At 33.9% G+C, this 20,432-nt stretch overlaps 2 protein-coding genes across 3 annotated transcripts in view; one reads left to right on the forward strand and one right to left on the reverse strand.

Annotated features, from left to right (window-relative positions):
• Positions 1-6,055: 6,055 nt before the first annotated feature.
• Positions 6,056-12,857, reverse strand: Elp3 (elongator complex protein 3). The gene is made up of 7 exons (XM_072525319.1): positions 12,698-12,857; positions 12,398-12,642; positions 11,690-12,167; positions 11,281-11,450; positions 9,729-9,946; positions 6,635-6,865; positions 6,056-6,567 (listed from the first exon to the last, which is right to left on the reverse strand). Exons 1-7 carry the CDS (start codon positions 12,714-12,716, stop codon positions 6,114-6,116), a joined length of 1,815 nt encoding a protein of 604 aa, XP_072381420.1. The 5' UTR covers positions 12,717-12,857; the 3' UTR covers positions 6,056-6,113.
• Positions 12,858-13,292: 435 nt separating this feature from the next.
• Pcif1 (Phosphorylated CTD-interacting factor 1) overlaps positions 13,293-20,432 on the forward strand; it is a 44,295-nt gene continuing 37,155 nt past the window's right edge. For both annotated transcript variants that reach the window (XR_011950285.1, XM_072525318.1), the window contains exons 1-4: positions 13,293-13,690; positions 14,819-15,118; positions 15,282-15,455; positions 15,711-15,843. Coding sequence is in view for 1 of the 2 variants with exons in the window: in XM_072525318.1 (XP_072381419.1) it covers positions 13,513-13,690; positions 14,819-15,118; positions 15,282-15,455; positions 15,711-15,843 (785 nt within the window). In the remaining variant the exon portion in view is untranslated. The remainder of the gene's footprint in view (positions 13,691-14,818; positions 15,119-15,281; positions 15,456-15,710; positions 15,844-20,432) is intronic.

Genomic DNA, 20,432 nt, shown 5'->3' on the forward strand with positions numbered 1-20,432 from the left:
TTACGTTAATTACCAGTGGCGTAGGTTGTTGTGACCGAGGAGCAGAAAATAGTAGACTCTAAATTAGCGTTTGGCACTTTCTTATTAAATTGTAAAATACAAAACTGACTACGATGTAAGCTTCTACATAAGGAGCCAAGCTAACCTCTAATTCTATCGCTTCTATTCCTTCTACTTCTGTCATTTCTTATAGCTAAGTTTACACGAAGTATTTCTTAACATACTACAATACCTCCCCTCTAAAGATCCAAACGATCGGGAGCTTTTTGACCGCACTGGCAAAACGTTAGCTTTATCTAAAGTTTTTTCCTCGACACTTCCACTAACTTTATCACTATTATTTGGTTCCTCAGTACTCACACTGTTATCTCCTACATGAATCATTGATGAACTTATATATCATCAATACAATCAGATACGATTAATTCAGGTATCTTATTATCATAAAGAGGCGCCATAGCAAAGAATATAGACACATGCGTCTATATTCTTTGGTCATCTAAACTTAATTTATTTTTTTTTTATTTTTATTTTCAACAGTTTGGTTTAAACCTCCTACCCCATTGAATTTTCCTTTCAATATCTGATCGACATGACGCTTCCAAAATATATTTTCATTAACAAATTCACAAATATAATGTCTATCTCCTAAACCCTCATTTATAACTCCTTCTAGCCATTTCCTCTCATTAAGATACCTACCTACAATCTCTTACTAACACTCTATCCGCTTTTACACATTTTTTTCCTTTTCATTTTTACATGTAACAATTTCTGAGCTTTATTTTCCAATAGCAAATCAAAACGGTTTCTAATCTTACGTTTAAAAATAACATCTGAAGGTGTAACACATGTGGAAACATGTATGGTGTTTCTATAGTGAAATACATATCTTTATAATGCAACCTCCAATGACATGTTATCACTAGTGTCCTCCTTAATAATCTTTGTAACACTACTCTTTATTGTCTTAACTGCATTTTCAGTAAAACCATTTGTTTGGGGGTGATAAGGTGGAGAAGTTATGTGTTTAATTAAATTATTAGACAAATATTGTGAAAATTCCACCGAAGTGAATTGAGATCCATTATCTGTACAAACTATCTTGCGTAGACCAAACCTAGCAAATATTTCCCTAAATTTACTTATTGTTGCCACAAGTCTGTCACATTCATTATGCATGCTTCTGTTCATTTTGAATAAGAATCTATAATGATCAATATAATTTTCCCCCTAAGTGTACCCAAAAAATCAGCATGAACCCTTTCAAAAAAATTATTACCCTTGCCACATGGTATAACTGTTGCCAGAATAGGCTCTGTTCTTGAAGCACAACGAACTCTACAATTATTAATAACTTTCTCAATGTCCGTATGGCCACCAAAAATATGCTCGAGCGTTTGATTTCATTTTTGAAATTCCCTCGTGGGTACTGTGTAACTCATTCAGCAATTGCAATCTTAATTTTATAGGAACCACTACTCGATAGCACCACATTACTATCCCCTGTTCCACTGTGAATTCATGCCTATGGTTAAAAAAAGGCTATAAAAATTCCTCCGAACACTTTTCAGGAAACCCTATCCGAATTAAATTCACCACCTTACCCAATACCGGATCTCTCCGTGTTTCTGATCTCAACCTTAGTGAGGCAATAGGTGTAATATCTTCTAAAACATTAAAATTTTTAAAATAACCAATATATTCGCTTTGTTCGTTCATAGACATTTTTTCCTTTTCCACTGGTAAACGGCTTAATGCATCTGCTTTCACATTATCCTTTCCCTTAATATACTTTATAGTATAATCAAAACCAGATAAAAAGATACACCATATTTGCAAACGTGCTGCTGCCATCTTTGGTCAACTTTTAAACTCTCCAAATAATGTAATTAACGTGTTTGTGGTCCGTTAAAATTTCAAAATGTCTTCCTGCTAAATATTCATATTACCTTGTGAGCAGCCCAGTAAATGCATAATGCTTTCGGTAATATATATTCTTTATCTATGATAATGCTTCTTTCTGTACCATGTACCATACCCATCGAGCAAAAAGACAAAAGAGGGAATGTAAAGGTAGTGGGGGCAAAAATATTGTTAGACAGGAAGTGCCATCTTGAGAGGCCACATTAAACAAGGAAAGAGAGACTATTTCCTTGTTCAAGAAATCAAATTTAGTTGGGTTATGTTATTGCTGATGTTATTGTTTGTCCCAACTGTCACATGAAAGATTATTTGTATTTTCTATTGAAGTTTTTTAACAATTGTTTCACATTTTAGACTATTATTGTTATTATTTAATTAAAACTTTATTATGTTCTAGTGTTAAAAAAAAGTGTATTATGTAATATTACTATTATGTAATATAACAAATAAATAGATAAATTAGAACCCCTACACCACTGTATGATTATTGTGAAGTGTCATGAAATTTAAATTTGGCGCATTCGCGTTTCCGGATATGTCCGCCATCAGAGGCCACTTTTTTGGTATCCTTTTCATAACGATTAGATTCCCTCTTTTGTCTTTTTGCTCGATGACCATACCACAGAATAATAAACAATCAGAATGCCCACTCTGCTTGAAAAAATAAGTACGCGCAGACGGAATTAGCCATGTTTTAAACGGAACCAGTGTTGTTCAGTGACATTTTTTCTGATGTGCATAGAAAAATTAACCCGGTTTAATTTATTTACGGTAACTATAGATATAATATGCACTATTTTATTCGTACTTTTAGTTGCAGACTAGATTAACTTATTTCAAATGTACTAAATTATTAATCTCCAAAAATTTTAATTACAGTTCTGTCATAGCTTGTCACAAATTTTTCAATTCTAGTCTGTTTCCGTTTAAAATATGGCGATCGCGTGCTGACAAACTTCAAAGGCGGCATCTGAGAGTGAGCATTCTGATTGTTATTTATTCTGTGACCATACTATAACCTAACTCTGTTTTAGTTAGTAGCCTTCAAATATAACTAATTGGTCTTTCACTACCATCAGACATCACGTGCAAAAGCATTGCACCTAATCCATATTCACTGCTATCACACACTAGGGAATGGGGTGGTTAACAATTTGCAAATATTTGTTTATTGTAACTTTGTAGTTAGCACAAACCCTGACATCTATTCCATTAGCCTTGTACACTGGTACTAACGGTATTCCCCAGTTTGAATTAGGCACTTGCTCTATCACTTTATTTTCTTTCAATTTCTCAATCTCTACTACTTTTTCTCTAAATGCAAACGGTATCGGAACTGGTTTCCGAAAAATAGGTGTGGTTCCTTCTTTAATTTCTAATTTAATCTTTTCATATTTAAATGTCCCTAAATCATTCTTAATTAAATTTGTAAACTTACTTATATCTTCTGTAGTAGATTTTTGACAAACTGTATTCAATATCGAGCTAAACCAACTTACTTTACTGTCGTCTAAATAGACATCTGGACCCTTAAAACTTAAACCAAAATCATACCAAATATCACGGCCCAATAAACATTTTGTAGCTCCCTCAACAATCAAGAAAATGCATTCTTTTTCCCTATTATTTATCTTAACAAGTAATTTATCCTTTTGGAGTAACTACTGAGCCATGATAAACTTTTAACATAATGGTAGTTGGTTCTATATTGACCTGGAGAAACTTTTCTTTATATATGTATTATATGCTAAACAAGACAGTCCTGTCCCGTATTAACCTCAAACGTTATGGGTATATCATTAAGTAATACCTGCATTTTGATTGGCTCTAACAAATCATTTTCTAAACTAAAAATATCAACATTCAAAAAATACAATGTCTGGACTTCGGTCTCTTTGTTTGCCTGAATACTAAAATTTTGTTTTTTGGTCAAATGAAAGGCAGATATCGAGCACAATTAATAAACTAAATTTTGCCCAAGTACTTTCGCTTTCTAGAGCATCTTCAGGGACATTTCGTCAAATTTGGCCTATCCAACAATCTTTGAGAATGTCATAAACATAAAATTGTACATTTACACTACACGATACAAGGACAAACAGTTTAAATTTTTTTAAAAACGGCGAAGCTACATGTTGATTTTGATCAGGGAAGGCCTTTTCTGATGCCAATATAAGCAAGCGAGCTACTGGCATGCCAATTACTAGCAAATGTGTTTTGTGCTTGCCAGTTACTGGCCTATGTCAGCTACTTTCCCAATTTACTGGCATGTGTGTACCCAGCTTAAGAGAGTCAACAATACGGCTATCTTTCTATCAGTTTCAATTAAATTCGCCAACAAATACTGCTCCAATCTTACTTCGAAATCATCGCCCTGTTAGGGCTGAAATAATCCCCCCACTAACTATCGTCAAATTAGCTGTTCTTGGCCTTAGCCAAAAATAACGATTATTGGGAATTTACCAAGTTTTACTCGTCGCCAATTTATGTTGTGACCGAGAAGCAGAAAACAAATAGGTCTAAATTAGCGTTTGACACTTTATTATTAAATTCGCGATAGCCAATTCCGGCAGGGGGCGCTGAAGACTTTAAAGATGGACGATAACTTCGGGAAAACAAATCATTTTGTCATTTGATCTCGAAGCTATAAAACCTTTAATATAAATCATTTACACGTGTGTTTTGCCAAAGTAAAAGTTGGAGTACGTTCTTCAAAGTTTATTTGTTTGTGATTCGAGTTTATACATGCGGTAATTGACTCCCAAACCTGAATAAAAATAAAATAAAATGTTTGTTTTTTTACAGTATGTCTGAACCACGGAAAGTAAAATTTACAGTATCTCAATTATTTTTATGGTTACAAGGTCGGCAGAGATCTTTAATTGAGGTTAAGGCAGTTTTTGGAGCTGGCCACGTTATATTTTGTAAATTACGCCTTAAGTCTTCTACTAATAACTTCATGAGACCTTTGGGGCAATTTAGCTGATGGAACAGCATTTTTCAGTCTTCTCAATTTAGTTTCAGGTGTTACTATAAAGTAAATTAGATATAAATATATTAAAATATATATAATATTTTAATCAACACTTATTTGGAAAGTAATCGTTCTCAGTAAAATGTAAACTGCACAGTCATGTACTTGGTTATAGGTCTGCCAATTCGCAAAATGCATTGCCAAATTTTTCTCATATTCTCGTCCAGCGGAAACTTAGGTATGGAATTATTTTGTGAATTTTAATAGGATGCACATTGAGGAACACTAAAATAGTTTTTTGAAGTCGAAGTCATTGTTAATTACAATATAAACCGGTCGCTAATATGTATACAAATTAATGGCAATTTCAATGTTTTCCCGAACTGGATGCTTTTGAAATCTACCACCAGGCGTCGCCCACTTTGTGGTTCCTCGCCAATTGTAAAATACAAAACTGACTACGATCTAAGCTTCTACCAATAAGCGTCTATATTCTTTGCTTCTACATAAGGAGCCAAGCTAACCTCTAATTATATCGCTTCTATTCCTTCTACTTCTATCATATTTCTTAAAGCTAAGTTTACACGAAGTATTTCTTAAGATACTACAAGATAGGTTCATTCCAGTCTTTTATTTTTTTTTATGCTACAACTGTTACGTCCCTATGGACAAATGTTATTAATAATACACAAAAATGGATCTCCTATTTCCATGTGCCAAGCTTTACGTTATTTACCTGAATGCGGTAAAAAATGGAGTTTCCTTCAAGATTTCTGTGTATTGATCGGAGATTTCATTACTAGTTAAAGTTTAGAGGAAATATTCACAAGTCTTTTTCTATGTGTACCTGATGACTACATTTCCAACAGATAAGCAGATAGTTTTTAGAATGTTTTTTACTCTAGGCAAAGAATAGTTTTAAGACTTTGCCTAACTGACTTACCAAGCTGGACGGCAAGCGTTCGATTCCAGCACACAGGACGGGGCTATTACTGAAAGAGAAATGGAGCGTTGTGGACGATGACTGCTTACTTCTTTGGACTGATTTGTATGACACCAAGTTGCCTGGCAACAACTGTTATATTTTGAAATTTAAATCGTTGACGTCTCACCATGTTACTCTTTAAAATTTAAAATGGATATACACAAATAATATTTTTAATTTATGAAATTAAAAGTACTTTATTAATAATTAATAATAATGTTAACATATTTAAACAATACTTTTTTTATTCTTCTTATTTTCTTCGTCTATATGTTTTATCCACTCATCTTCGTCATCATCATCATACACAACGTTCTTGATTAAACCTTTATTATCATCAAACTTTAAAACGGCTCCGTCGACGTAATCCAAGGCACTAACATACTCTCCTTCTTTCAAACTCTTAACCATATACGGCCCTTGTAATTCATATCCTAATTTTCTATAATAATTCCTTGTACCCACGCCAGAAATGACAGCTATCTTTATAGAATTGTGTTCTTTAATAGCGATTTCCTCAGCCCAATTCATTAAAAGGGTACCAAAACCTTGATGCTGAAATTTCTTATCGTCTCTTCCACTAACTGGAACTACACTACCATAAACGTGGAGTTCTCGTATTATTGAACAGCCACCAAGCAATTCTGGACGATACGTCATTTCAGGAGAGCATTTCCGCAACCTAAAAATGTTTAAATTATATCCTATTTATATAAACTTATTTCAGAACCTTCTAGTAAAATTACTACCTGAGTAATCCGACAAGAATATCTTGAGCAGGATCTTCATAGCTCAAGAAAGTTTCCCATCCACCATTTGCCATGTAATCTCTTCTAACTGACTCTATATCATTCGGTCGAACTTTTTCGTGGATTTCTGTAATACCGACTTCTCTAGTTCGTACATCTCTACACTTCAATCCAAGATCTTTCATTCTGTTCAAAGCCAACTCTCTTAGATTACCATGTTCTACACCAGAGCTATAAATAAAAAATAAATACATTGTTTTTTATGATTAAACGGCATATGCTCAATCTTTTTATTTCACTTTACACAGCAATAGTCAAAATAACCTTATTTGATCTTAATGAGACTCTTATAATCAGCTGTCTGCTCTACATAGGTTGTACTGCAGCCAAGTGGCTTATTACACACTTTTCATTGACTATATTGGCTGCTATTACCCGATACACCCTTTATTTAGTCCTGGTACAGCAGGGCTTTTGTATCAAGCCGACATCTAACCTACTTATAGCAACAGTAACTTCTGCCAAAGTTGCTTTACAGTGCTGAAGATTCGTCTGCAGTACATTGATTGGGTTTATTGAGACATGATACAGACAGAATCGGCGACCAAGTTGCTTATCTTTCTCTTTACAATATTTATAGACAACAGGTAGTTGTGATGAATAATAAATTGGAAACCCCGCACAGACAAAACAAGAGGTAGACCGCCAATAGAGCTGTTTAATTGAGGCCTATGTCCAGCAGTAAACTCATCAACAGACTCATCATTGTCGTCCCAAGATAGGTCACCTGGTTAGATTGCGGAGATACCACAATAAGCATGGGAGCGCGGTATTTGTGAGAACTCAAACCATAGTCTCATCTGTGAGTATTAACAACAAATGCACACAGTATAGAGACAATAACCACTGAGATCGGAAAGTGCAAAATAACCTCGGTATACAAGTCCCCAAACCAGCCTTTTATATTTTCACCCCCAACTAACTTCCAATCACAACCCAATCAGCTTGTACTGGGAGACTTTAACAGTTACAGTTTACTCTGGGGCTATGCAGATTCTACTAAACCTAAGGTGGAACCTAAACTTCCACCATCTTTACAGAGCAAAGTTTGGAAAAGAGGATATAACCCAGATATCTGTTTTTCAAGTAATAACCTCAAAGACCGATGTACAGTGCACAGATTCTAAATATGCCGGTGGGAGATGGCTTCTATGCGCTGTATTATAGTCGATGTATGAGAGAAAGTTTTTAAAATAATGAAATAACAAATAATAATATAAAATTTGTTATTTCATTACTTCGAAAACTTTTTCTCTCATACACCAACTATAATACACCGCATAGAAGCCATCTCCCACCGGCATATTTAGAATCTGTGCACTGTACCAAAGTAGTATTCATACCAAAGTGCCTCATACCAAAAACTCAGCATAGACCAATTGGTATAAATATCTTTTCAATTGTCAGACCACAAGCTATTTAGAAGGAGATTTAACTTCAAAAAGGCAAACTGGCAAAAGTATGCAGACATGCTAGATTCTGAGCTGCTACATCTTGAACCGAAAGTAGAGAAATACCAAAAATTTGTAGAGGTCCTCAAAAATGTGTCTAGAAAAGCTCTCCTCAGAGGATGTAGAAAACAATATGTTCCCGTAAGAAAACCCTCTATTCCACTGACCCTTTTAGCCAAGAAACGGTTGACTGCGGAGCAGTACTACTCCAACAGCTAAGTCAAGCCAGACATGAAAAGTGGATTGAGACCCTGGAAAAAATGGACACATAGTAGCAAAATAGCATGGAACCTTGTAAAAAAAACTTGGTGATCCAAAAGAACATAAACCACCTTGCAAGGTTACAGCAAACCAAGTCGCTGCTCAACTCCTTATGAATGGAAGAACTATGAACCAATATAAAGACCCAAGCACTAAAAGACGATTGACGACGACTGACGATCTTGCAATATGTGATCAAGGAAATAGTTTTGAAAAAAAAAACTCGAAACTGTCTTAAAAACAATGACAGCGTACTACCTGCAGAATTCCCTGAGACCCAATCCCTCTAAAACCCAAGTCTGCGCTTTCTACCTTCGTGCAAAAGAAGCCAAGCGAAAACTCCAAATTGCGTGGAATGATAATACATTAGAACGCACAAATCAACCTATATATCTTGAAGTAACTCTGGACTGGTCCCTCACCTACAGACAAGATTGCTTAAATACGAGAAGGAAAGTAACAACTAGGAACAGCATACTCAGAAACCTAACGGGAAGTAAATGGGGTGCACGTCCTGGCGTTTTAAGAACAACAGCACAGGCACTGTGTTTCTCAACTGCTGAATATGCGTGCCCCATTTTGGGCAGATCTGCCCACACCAAACAAGTTGATACTGTGCTAAATGAGACATGTAGGATAGTAACAGGGTGCATGAAACCAACGCCACTCTCAAATCTATATAAAGCAGTGGGTTTTGCAGAACCCTCAACACGCAGAAGCTTTGCAGAGTACATAGAGAAAATTAAACAGATCGCGGACGAGCAGCATGCCCTATACAAAGCCTGAACAACACGAAAGTGATTAAAATCCAGGAAAAGATTCATTGGAACAGTGCAGGATGAACCACTTGAGTATTTTCCTTTTCCCCAGGTTAAATGGACCGGCCAGTCCCTAGACTTTAAAATGTGGAAAACTATGAATGGGATAAGAACGGGGGTCACTCCAGTAAAATCAAACAAGGCAAAATGGGTACAAATGGACCAAGATGATGTGAACTGTGACTGTGGAGAAATACAGAATATGGAACATCTTCTTACATGCAGAAACTGTTCTCATCAATATACCCTCGAAGATTTGTCGCTTGCCATCAAAGATGGAACCGACGTAGCCCAATACTGAGCCGAAATTTTATGAATGACATGTCCGGACACGATAAAGTAAAAAGGTTAGATAAAGGCATGCAATATGAAATTATACATATATATTTAAGTTAATATTTTTATTTCATGGTGTAAAAAATTGCAAGTAATGAAATCAGTTACCTATATCGATAAATTATTGGAACAACCTTGTCAAAATATAATATAACAAATGTCTCTTACCTTACTAATGGCATGGGAATATCCCTCTGCACTCTATATATTCTAGTCCATGGTGGTACCAATGCCAAAATTTTAGCTATTAGATCAACAAGTACTGAAGGAGGGTAACTGTTATACCTTCCTGTTTTCCAAAGTTCATATAATCCAGTTCCTCTGATTACTAGGGTAGGGTAAATCTTTAATCCATCAGATCTAAATGCTGGATTTTCAAAAAATTCCTAAAAATTATTATGGATATACAAAGTATGCCACAAAAATAAAAAGACATGTGGGTATAAGGAATAGAACGATTCAATTGATCTTAAATTTCCATTCCTTTATAAAGGATGTCCAATACATGGTATAGCTTATTATAATAATACACCACAATGACCAAGATTTTTCCTTAGGCTCCAGCACTGCGTATGAAGGCTCTTTCGGATTGGTGAAATCCTGTAGTGTTTAACAGCTTTACTAGAGTGCTTCATATCCAAATCAATGAATTTTTTTACCTTTATTAAAAAATTTAAGTGTGTGTTTCTATCATGACTTTTAATGGTCGAAAATAGATTAGAATGATGATGATATGAAAATAAGCATTGATATCTTTCCATTTATTAACAATTTCTCACTCAGCCCTACTTAATAACAATAAATCAATTCTTTTCTGGCTATATTTATGGAAGGAGATTAATTCTACACAATTACTTATATATTTTCTAAATTAAGATATGCCATTAAATTTGTAAAACAAAAAGAAAATCAAAAATGTCAATTTCTTTTAATATTTTATATTTGCAAAGAAATTATTGCAAGGCATTCGAAACAGTCAAAAGGCATCATGTATGGCAGATACTCAAAGTAGTAGGCATACCACAACACCTATATTTCCCTTATAACTTAGCTATACAAACACCCCTGGATCAGTAAAAGTGCTATATAATTTCAAAAGCACCCAAAACAAGGCATTGAGCAAGGATGTATACTGTCTCTACAACTATTTAATATATACAAAGAACATATTATGATGAGTGAATTTGAAGAATGGGAAAAGGACATCTCAATAAAATAATGACTAAAAAATAAACAATCTATGTTTTATGAAACAGCCCTCCTTGTGAATACTCAAAACTTGATCTCATACAACTGGTTGAAAATTAAAATCAAATTTGGTCTACAATTAAACACATTGAAGACAAAATCATAATAATGGATAGACAACACAACAACCATCCTCACATAACCAATATTGACCAATTTAACATCATAAACTTGTACTTATATCTGGGATTATTGACCACAAACACAGAGACACTGTAAGAGAAGATAAAACATACTTATGATCTAGCCTTAGGGAATATAACCAAAGAATGGAGACATAATCAATTTCAATAAACCTAAAAATGAGATTCTTAACTGTTTAATATTTTCAATCAGAAAGAAGAAAAGATATATGCTATTGAAATATTCTACCACTACAGAATAATACATTGAGGTTATACTTAAATGTGTGTCTTTATCACCCATCACTCTTTCTCCCTTGAATCCTGTATCTTTCTGATATTATACTTACAATAAATTGTTCAATATCTCTTTCAAGATCAACATTTGGCAAATCAGGCATCATATGAGCAACTACTTTAAAACCTGCATCTTTAGCCAGATGAAAGGTACCACATACTGCTTTCACTGTATGTCCTCTATTTGTATCTAAAGCTACATCTTCATATACAGATTGGACTCCTACAAAAAAAAACATATTACTGGCTATAGATTTCAGTGTGGAAAGTTGCATAGCAGTTGCTGTAATTTGGTCCTGAAAACTGAATTCATATTTCTAGTAGTATAATAATTATCACCTTACCAAATAAAGTGAATGTTGCCCACTTAATTATCTTGCAAAAATCACATGTAAATCATAAATTTAAGGATGACATTAATTCTACATGGATATAACTTTTCACTAATTAAATACAACTTACCAATTTCAAGCCTAGTACATCCATACTTTAGCATATCTGACAAATGTTTTTCTAGACAATAATCAGGTCTAGTTTCAATTGTGATTCCTATGCATTTAGTATTACTCCTCTCTGAATAAATAACAGCTTCTTCAACAGAACTACTCTTGTGACCAGACAGAGCATCATGTAGATTCCTTATAAAATAATCCCTGTAGTCATCAGGCAAACTCATAAAAGTACCACCCATTACTATGAATTCAACTTTATCTACTGAATGTCCCAATTGTTTAAGTTGTTCTACTCTGTGTCTGGTTTGAAGATAAGGATCATATCTTGCTCTAATAGCTCTCATTGAGGTAGGTTCATAGCCAGTGTAGCTTTGAGTTGAGTATTCAAAATCTGAATCTGGTCCTCCTGGACAATAAACACATATATTTCCTGTTAAATTGATGTGGGGACAGCGGTGGGGCTTGCACATTACTGCTACAACAGCAATCTAAAAATAGAATAAAGAAATCAATGTTATTATTTAGTATGTACTAAACAGATATTTTAACTCCAACAACAAGTGTGTGTATTCAAGTTAAAAAGGGCACAACTTTGAAATGACTGACTATTATTGTCACACAAACTATGTAAGTATCACTCCCTGTGTCATCATTGTTAAATGATGACTCTCCAAAGGGTTTATATTTATTCCTTCTGTTTAATTGTAAATTAATTTACCCCACTAGCAGTTCTAATAGGCTTCGCTAGTAGTTTTGGAACCAGAATTTTCTTATAGTCAATTGGTACTGCTGCAATTATATCCACCAACCTAGGAGCAGTTTCTAAATTGTATTTTGATGCTATTTTATTTTTCAAAGAGTTTAAATTCACGTCTTTTCTTTCTTGATGGGCTTTTATAAGTTCTTGAACCACCTCTGCAACAGTAATTACTTTTCTTTCTTCCACAGCAAGATGAGAGAATTCTAAAAACATATGATTCAAATAGTGGAGACAAGTTGTAAAATTTTATATAATTACCGTTCTTTTTCTTTCCCATTGTGCTACTAATATGTTGTTATTGTATTAACTAATAGGAAATATTTCAAAACATTTCAATATTATTGTCCACTTGCTGATTATAAAAAATATAGCATGGTATTTAGTTTAGGTTATGTTATTTTTTGGAACTGTCAAAGTATATTAAATCCTTTTAGCGATAATTTTTATCAAAATCAATTTACATAAATTTAGAGAATTAGTTGATATTATAAATATTAATATAACATATTTAGTAAAATTTGTAATATTTTTTAATAATTATTATAAACAATAATGTAGATGCATGGTTAGAACGTAAAAGGCAAATTATTACAAACTTTACAGAAATCTGTACAAAAAGATTATTTATTTAAAAAAATATATAACGACAGTACCAAATGTGTTTATTTTATTATACATTTTATATTTTGTAAATTTCAATAAAATATTTAAATCACAATTCATATATTTAGCATTTATTTTAGTGGTGCTACCTAGTGGTTAAAGAAAAAAGAAATATGACAAAAGTCAACTTTAGTTTAAATTTTACTCTCAACGATGACAACGCCAGTTGCTTTCATTGTTTTGGCGTTTTTGATTTTCTCAGTCAGCAAATGGCGTCGTAGAGTGAGGATGCACAAGTTTTTTTTCAAACCTTGACTGAATTTCGTCGTGAACTTGTAAACATTAAAATTTTCAGTGAAAAAAATTTCAAAGGTATGTTTTACTGTGTACAATTGTTTAGCAAAGTTCCCAAAAACCGAGATTCTGGGTGAATCTGAAAATCATTAAACAACAAAATAAAAATATAAACAATGAACGAAGAAGCGGAAGTTAAAGATGAAAAACTCGCACCTATGTGGCCCCCGATCGACAGTGGGGCCAGTCCTGGGCCTCAACCACACGTTAGTATGCCTATACCACCTACGCCCCAAGGGGCTCCTGTAAATCAAGGATTTGAATATGAACTTCCATTTGAATTACAACAACAAGGTAAAAACAATGAATTTTTAATTTTTATTCAAATAAGTAACCGAATATTCGGAGCTTTTCATTGTAATCTAAGAACGTACATTTTATACTTTTAACATAATTAAGTAAAATATTCATTATACACCAAAATTTTAATAAATTTGGTCAAACCAAAATATTTTTCAAAATATTTATCCAATTATGTTGTAGCTAAAACCAATTACAATAAACTCAAGAAAGTAAATATAAGAATTGTACCTCTTGTACCTACTGCTACATGGATATGCGCTTTAACCATAGAACAATAAAAATGAATTAATCTGTTCCTCCTGTCTATAGTTTTAGTAGTTTTGCTTCTTTTTATTTTTCTATTATTATATTTACTTTTTACAGTCACAGTATATAAGAATTTTAGAAGTTAAAAAGCCTCTAAAAGATGAAGTAAAAAAATAGTTCGTTCAAAGAGATTGATTCCCTCTTGATACGTTTATGTCATCAAAGAGCTTTAGATCTAAAACATTTCCTTTTTTGGGACCTAATGTCATTGTTTCTCTTTTGCTTAGTTGATGGCTGCCTTACAGTGTCAATTCTTCCATAATTTCTTGGTTTTCATTAGTTTTCATGGATTGCTAGTTCATTTTGATGAACTACTATAAACTTCTTGAGTATTGCTTTCACTTATACCACCAGAGTTATGCTATAATTTTAAATATGGTTGACAATTTTATTATACAATTATTATTTAATTCAGTTGGGCCAGGTAAGTCAAGTAGTAGGGTGACTGTCCCTTGGAAAGGCAAAGTTCTATTCTTACCAATTGCTTTATTGTCTGTTGTGTACGTTTTTAGTGTGTGTGTTGAGTAAAGTCAGCTTCATGTCTTTACAAATAATGGTTTACAATACAAAGAGAACTTTTTTAATAAATTACTACGATTAGAAGTAGTACCTACCAGGAGTAAAAATATAGTACTAACACTTTTACTTTTTTGAATAACTAGGTTCCATGTGTAAGATGCTCTGACTGTGTTAGAATGAGCCTGTGGTTTGAGTTATAAAAAACTTTATCTGCATGTGTAGCAAATATTGTTAAAAATATTTTTTATGTAGTCATCGTAATATAAAGTTATAAATATGTGACATTTTGGTTAGGTTGGAAAAAATTTTGGTCCAAAAGAGAAAACCGTCCTTACTATTGGAACAAACTAACAGGGGAAAGCTTATGGGAAATGCCAGTACTAAAACCACACTTTGACCCCATTACAGACCCTCTAGGCATTTGTGCTCCACCTCCTCCTCCCCCAGGACCTATACCGTTAACCCATATGGCTCCAACTGTAGCAGTGCCAATAGTGAAAAGGAGGGCTTCAGAGGAAATTGGACCTCAAGCAAAGAAGTTGATTCTGGCTGGACCCTGGGATCTGGATGTTATTACAAATGTTATTATATTAGGTAACCTCACTTATTAACATTAAAAATACTGGATGCATATAGTACTAATAAATATTTTTTGGAAATAAACTAGTATTACCTTAGCACTTACTTTGTAGTTCTTTTCATTTATTGATAATTCTATGTAAGTATGTGACTAAAATCTTAATTTCTTCATTTACAGAGCGCTCACCTTGTTTTTATATGCACTCACATCCAGAAATCGAAGCATATAGGTGTAGTTTATTATCTAAGTTGAGGCAAAGCTACCAAGAAGTGTGCCATTCTAGGGAGGGTATTGATGCTCCTAAGGATTCATTCAATAGGTGGTTGATGGAGAGAAAAGTTATAGACACTGGTAGGTAGACAGCTTACAATTCTAAAATTATTTTGGTAGATTTGGTTCTGCAGCAGTTTCTACACATCAGTTTCAAGTTTTTTTGATTTGCCTAATCAAGAAATCATTTGAACAAAACCAGTCAGTTAATTTTCATGAATGTGTGAAGTGGTTTGATAGTTCTCAACACACTCTTACAAACTGCTGCAAAAACAAGTATCAAAATCTATATTTTCATGTGAATGTATTTAGAAATGTTTACTATACATCTTGTAGGCTATGATGCTCTTCTTCCAAGTAACTGTTATCCTGAAATCTCGCTTTCAATGTACAAAGAAATCATGAATGATATCCCTATTAAATTAGTGAGGCCAAAATTTACAGGAGATGCTCGAAAACAGTTGTCAAGGTAATGTGGTTTATTTTTTTTTTTATTAATTTAAAAAGTGTAAATGAAACTATAATTTAATGTGTATAGTTTCTTTGGACCTAATTAACAAGCATCACATATTTAATCTTCACAAATATCTAGTTACTATGAATCCAATGTATTCAGTTTTTGTCTAATTGTGGTTGTGGAAATCATCGAAGCATTTCTTCTTCTTCTTCTAATGGCGCTACAACCCTTTGTGAGTCTTGGCCTGCTTAACAATGTTCTTCCATTCTGCCCTGTCGGATACTTTCCTTCGCCACTGCCTGATGTTCATGGTTTTAAGATCCCTCTCTACGTCGTCTATCCATCTTTTACGGGGCCTTCCTCTTGTTCTGTTTCCTTGGGGCTTCCATCTCTGGACTACTTTTACAGCTCGATTATCTGGCATTCTTTCTAGGTGACCAAGCCAGTTTAGTCTTTGTGATTTTACAAATCTGACAATATCTGCGCTCTGCATTAGTTCATCCAGCTCGTGGTTCATTTTAATTCTCCATGAACTATCGCTGCATTGGGTTGGTCCAAATATCTTCCTTAGTATTTTGCGCTCAAATATTCTCAATTGATTTTCATCAGTGGTTGAGAGGGTCCACGTTTCACATCCATATGTGACCACTGGTCTAATTACTGTTTTGTAGATTCTCAGCTTAGACTCACGATTCAGTGACTTACTTTTCATTAAGTCTTTGTATGCATAAAAGCACTTATTACCGCTAAGAATCCGTGCTTGTATTTCTTGACTGATGTTGTTGTTGTCATTTATTATTGAGCCTAGGTAAGGAAAAGTGGAGGCATATTTGTAGGTATGGTTGTCTACCTTCAGATTCTCATGTTCATTCGATTTTGTGCACTCCATATATTTTGTTTTGCTTTCATTTATATATAGACCAAACGTAGCAGCTTCTCGTTTCAGTTCTATGACTTTTTCGCTCAATACCCTTTTGTTGCGGCTTATTATGGCAACATCATCCGCATATGCGCATATTTGCATAGCTCTTGTATTAATACAGCCGTTTACATCAAGTTTTCTAACAACAGCTTCTAAAGTTAGATTAAAAAGTGTTGTTGATAAGGCATCCCCTTGTCTTACTCCATTTTCAATATCAAAGGCCTGCGTCATATCTCCATCTATTCTCACCATGGCTTTGGAACCCTCCAGAGTCATTCGTATAAGTTTAACCAACTTATTGGGTATCCCTAACATAGATAGTTGCTTTAACATCTTTTGTCGATCTACTCCATCAAACGCCTGTTTGAAATCGATATACAAGTTGTAAATAGGTATGTTATATTCAACACATTTTTCATGTATACCTCTTAACATATGTATTTGGTCTATAGTTGACCTCTTTGGTCTGAAGCCACATTGGTATTCACCAATAATCTCCTCCGAAAACGATTCCAGGCGGCTATATATAATTCCTGATAATATCTTGTAGATGACATTTAAAACTGTTATGCCCCTATAATTTTTGCAGAGTCGTTTGTCTCCCCCTTTGTACATAGGAAGTATGATTCCCACTTTCCAATCTTCTGGGATGACTTCTAGTGTCCATATGCGGTCGATTAGTTTATGGATACGCCTCCATAGCGCATGTCCACCATTCTTTATCAGTTCTGCAGTTATTCCATCTGTGCCAGGTGCTTTGTTATTTTTTAGATGTTTTATGACGTTTATCGTTTCTTCCAATGTTGGTTGCTCAACTAGTTGTTCTGCTGTGTGGTGAATTATCTCTTCATCTTCGTTTTGTTCTTTTTCTGGGTTTAACGAAGTTTCATCGAAGCATTTAATTAGTATAAAACCAAAAAATGTGCCAATAATAATTTACTTATTATTTTATTTTTGACATGATATCTTAGACAGTTGACAGTAAGTGAGGACAATCCATTTTATTAACCACATTTTCATGGAGTTCCTTATGCAGGCTTCTAATAAGTAGGCAAATATTTATACATCTTCCCCTCACCAAAGATTTAGTCTATCAGGAGCTTAAATGGTTTTATTCTCTTATCCGCTTATCCTCTGTGCACAGCTATAACTGTAGAGGTGTAGAAAAGTGTACTGGGACCAAGTTGTGATGTCAGTCCATCTGTTTCTATGATTTCCTCTATCTTCGTCTCAGTTTCAGAAAGTTCTTCCTTGATATTGAGTAATGAATTATAAGAAAATGCCTATTTCTTCTGTATATACGTGGATGACTTTCGTGTAGTCTTTTCTGTAGTCACATCTGCTGGAAGATATGATTACTCTACTGCCATACATTAGAATTCCTTCTTGCAGGGAAATCCGTTGACTGTTCCCAGTATGGAAGAGATTGTTGGAATATTTTGAGTTTAGATAGCCAACCTGCTTGACATTATTTTGAAATTTCACAGTATACAGGATCCTCATGTTGTGTTTCAACAATTTTAACCAATCTGTGATCTGAAAAGATGGAAAGATGAATTACTTACCGCCAAAAATAAAATAGAATATTCATACCTGCTCTGAACCTCTGCAAGCTTAGAAGAAACTAGCAATGCTATAAAAATACTGGAAAATGATCAATTCCCGGATCTGGACAATATTTTCGCAGAAATATTCAGAAAAGGGGACCATGAATTTCATAGGAGGTCATTAGGGGGTCAGTCATTTCAAGAAATGAAAAAAGAGTCATGTAATAGTCACGTACGGAGGCGAAACTTGGACACTAATAAAAAAGGAATTAATAAATTACTGATGTGGGAATGCAACATCCTTCAGTCTATACAGGGTGAGTCATGAGGAACTTTACATACTTCTACCATATGTAGAGTCCCTCAGGGAGCATATCATGTGGCCACTAAAAAATGTCAACTCCTCTTCTTTATTAATTAACAGGGTGATTTGTGTAATTGACCATTTATTTCATTTTAATGTAGTGTTTATACGGCTCATTTGATTTTTTTAATTTTTGCATGATACAGTACACTACTATCAAGCATTCGACTGGTATTAGCTAAACTAAAAAATTCCAGGACTGGCTTTGGAAAAATTAATTTAGGGATTCGTATTAAATATTACACCCTGTATAAATTTTTTTTAAAATGCAATAAGTGATTTTCAAACTACATAAATAGCCAATGAAAACGACATATGCGACAATGTTGTCGCACTTTTATTAAATTTTTAGTGAACGATCAAATCTTACCAAAAATAGAACAACCATAATGAAGTATCAAATTATAAGGTATTAATTTAAACAAATGTTATAAATTTCAAACATTTTAATTAAAATGAGTTCCTACAACATAATCTAATACGTAGAAAATTAACATCTTTACTGTCACTTTGTATTATCTCTACGATAGAATCAATTGTTTTTCAATTTTAAATTGTTACTCATAGATCGTATTGGGGCATTATTTTCGATAAATAATAAATTAAATTGATTAAAAAGTCAAACCTCTTGTATGTGTTAGTTTTTGTTGATTGTAAATGATTAAAATTTTATGTCAAATAATAATACATTGCATCAACTGTACTAAATAAAAATAAATCTAAAAAAGTTTAAAATGAAGGTTGGCGTTGACCGTTTGACGTTTCTTGATATTTTATACCCATTGTCATTATTGTCATTATCAATTGTTATTTATGTGTACAAGAATACATATTTCTTCTGTCATATCTACGTTAAGTACATTGTGTTAGTTTTGGTAGAGCTTTTGTTACTTTCGTTCAAAATGCCACATCAGTTTTCGACCACAGAATATGCAGATATAATATTTGTTTATGGATTCTGTAATGGGAATGGTAGGGCTGCTAGTACAGAATATCGCAGGAGATTTCCTAATCGTCGAACAGAGCGACATGTAGATGAACCGCAGGAAGATGACATTATGGACGCCGTTACTATGAACCCTACAATAAGCACTAGACAAGTAAGTCGAGAACTCAATGTTACTCAATCAAAAGTAAGTAGAGTCTTACAAAAAAATAATCTATACCCATATCACATTCAATTGGTTCAGCGACTACATGCTGGAGATGAGATCGATAGGTTGGAATTTTGTAGATGGATTAACAATAATCCACCAACGCTATACAGGACACTATTTACAGATGAAGCCCAATTTACCAGAGACGGGATAAATAATTCACGAAATTCACATGTGTGGGCAGAAGAAAATCCCCATGTTATTCGAGAACGTCGTTCTCAGTTAAGGTTTTCGATTAACGTGTGGATTGGTGTCATAAATAACCAATTAGTAGGTCCTCACTTTTTTGATGGTCCTTTAACAGGGCAGGTCTATTTGAACTTTCTACAAAATATTTTGCCGAATTTGCTTGCCAACGCGAACGTTGCTATCCGAGGGATGTATTTTCAGCATGATGGGGCACCCTCACACTTTTTACTGGCAGTGAGACAACATCTCAATAATGTTTATGGCAACAGGTGAATAGGACGTGCAGGTCCTATTTCGTGGCCTTCAAGATCCCCTGATTTCAATCCCGTTGATTACCATATTTGGGGACGATTGAAGCAACTAGTTTACGCAGTGAATATTAATAACCGACAACAATTAATTGATAGAATTATACATTGTTG

The sequence above is a fragment of the Diabrotica undecimpunctata genome, chromosome 3 (assembly GCF_040954645.1).
Source record: "Diabrotica undecimpunctata isolate CICGRU chromosome 3, icDiaUnde3, whole genome shotgun sequence".
NCBI lineage: Eukaryota > Metazoa > Arthropoda > Insecta > Coleoptera > Chrysomelidae > Diabrotica > Diabrotica undecimpunctata.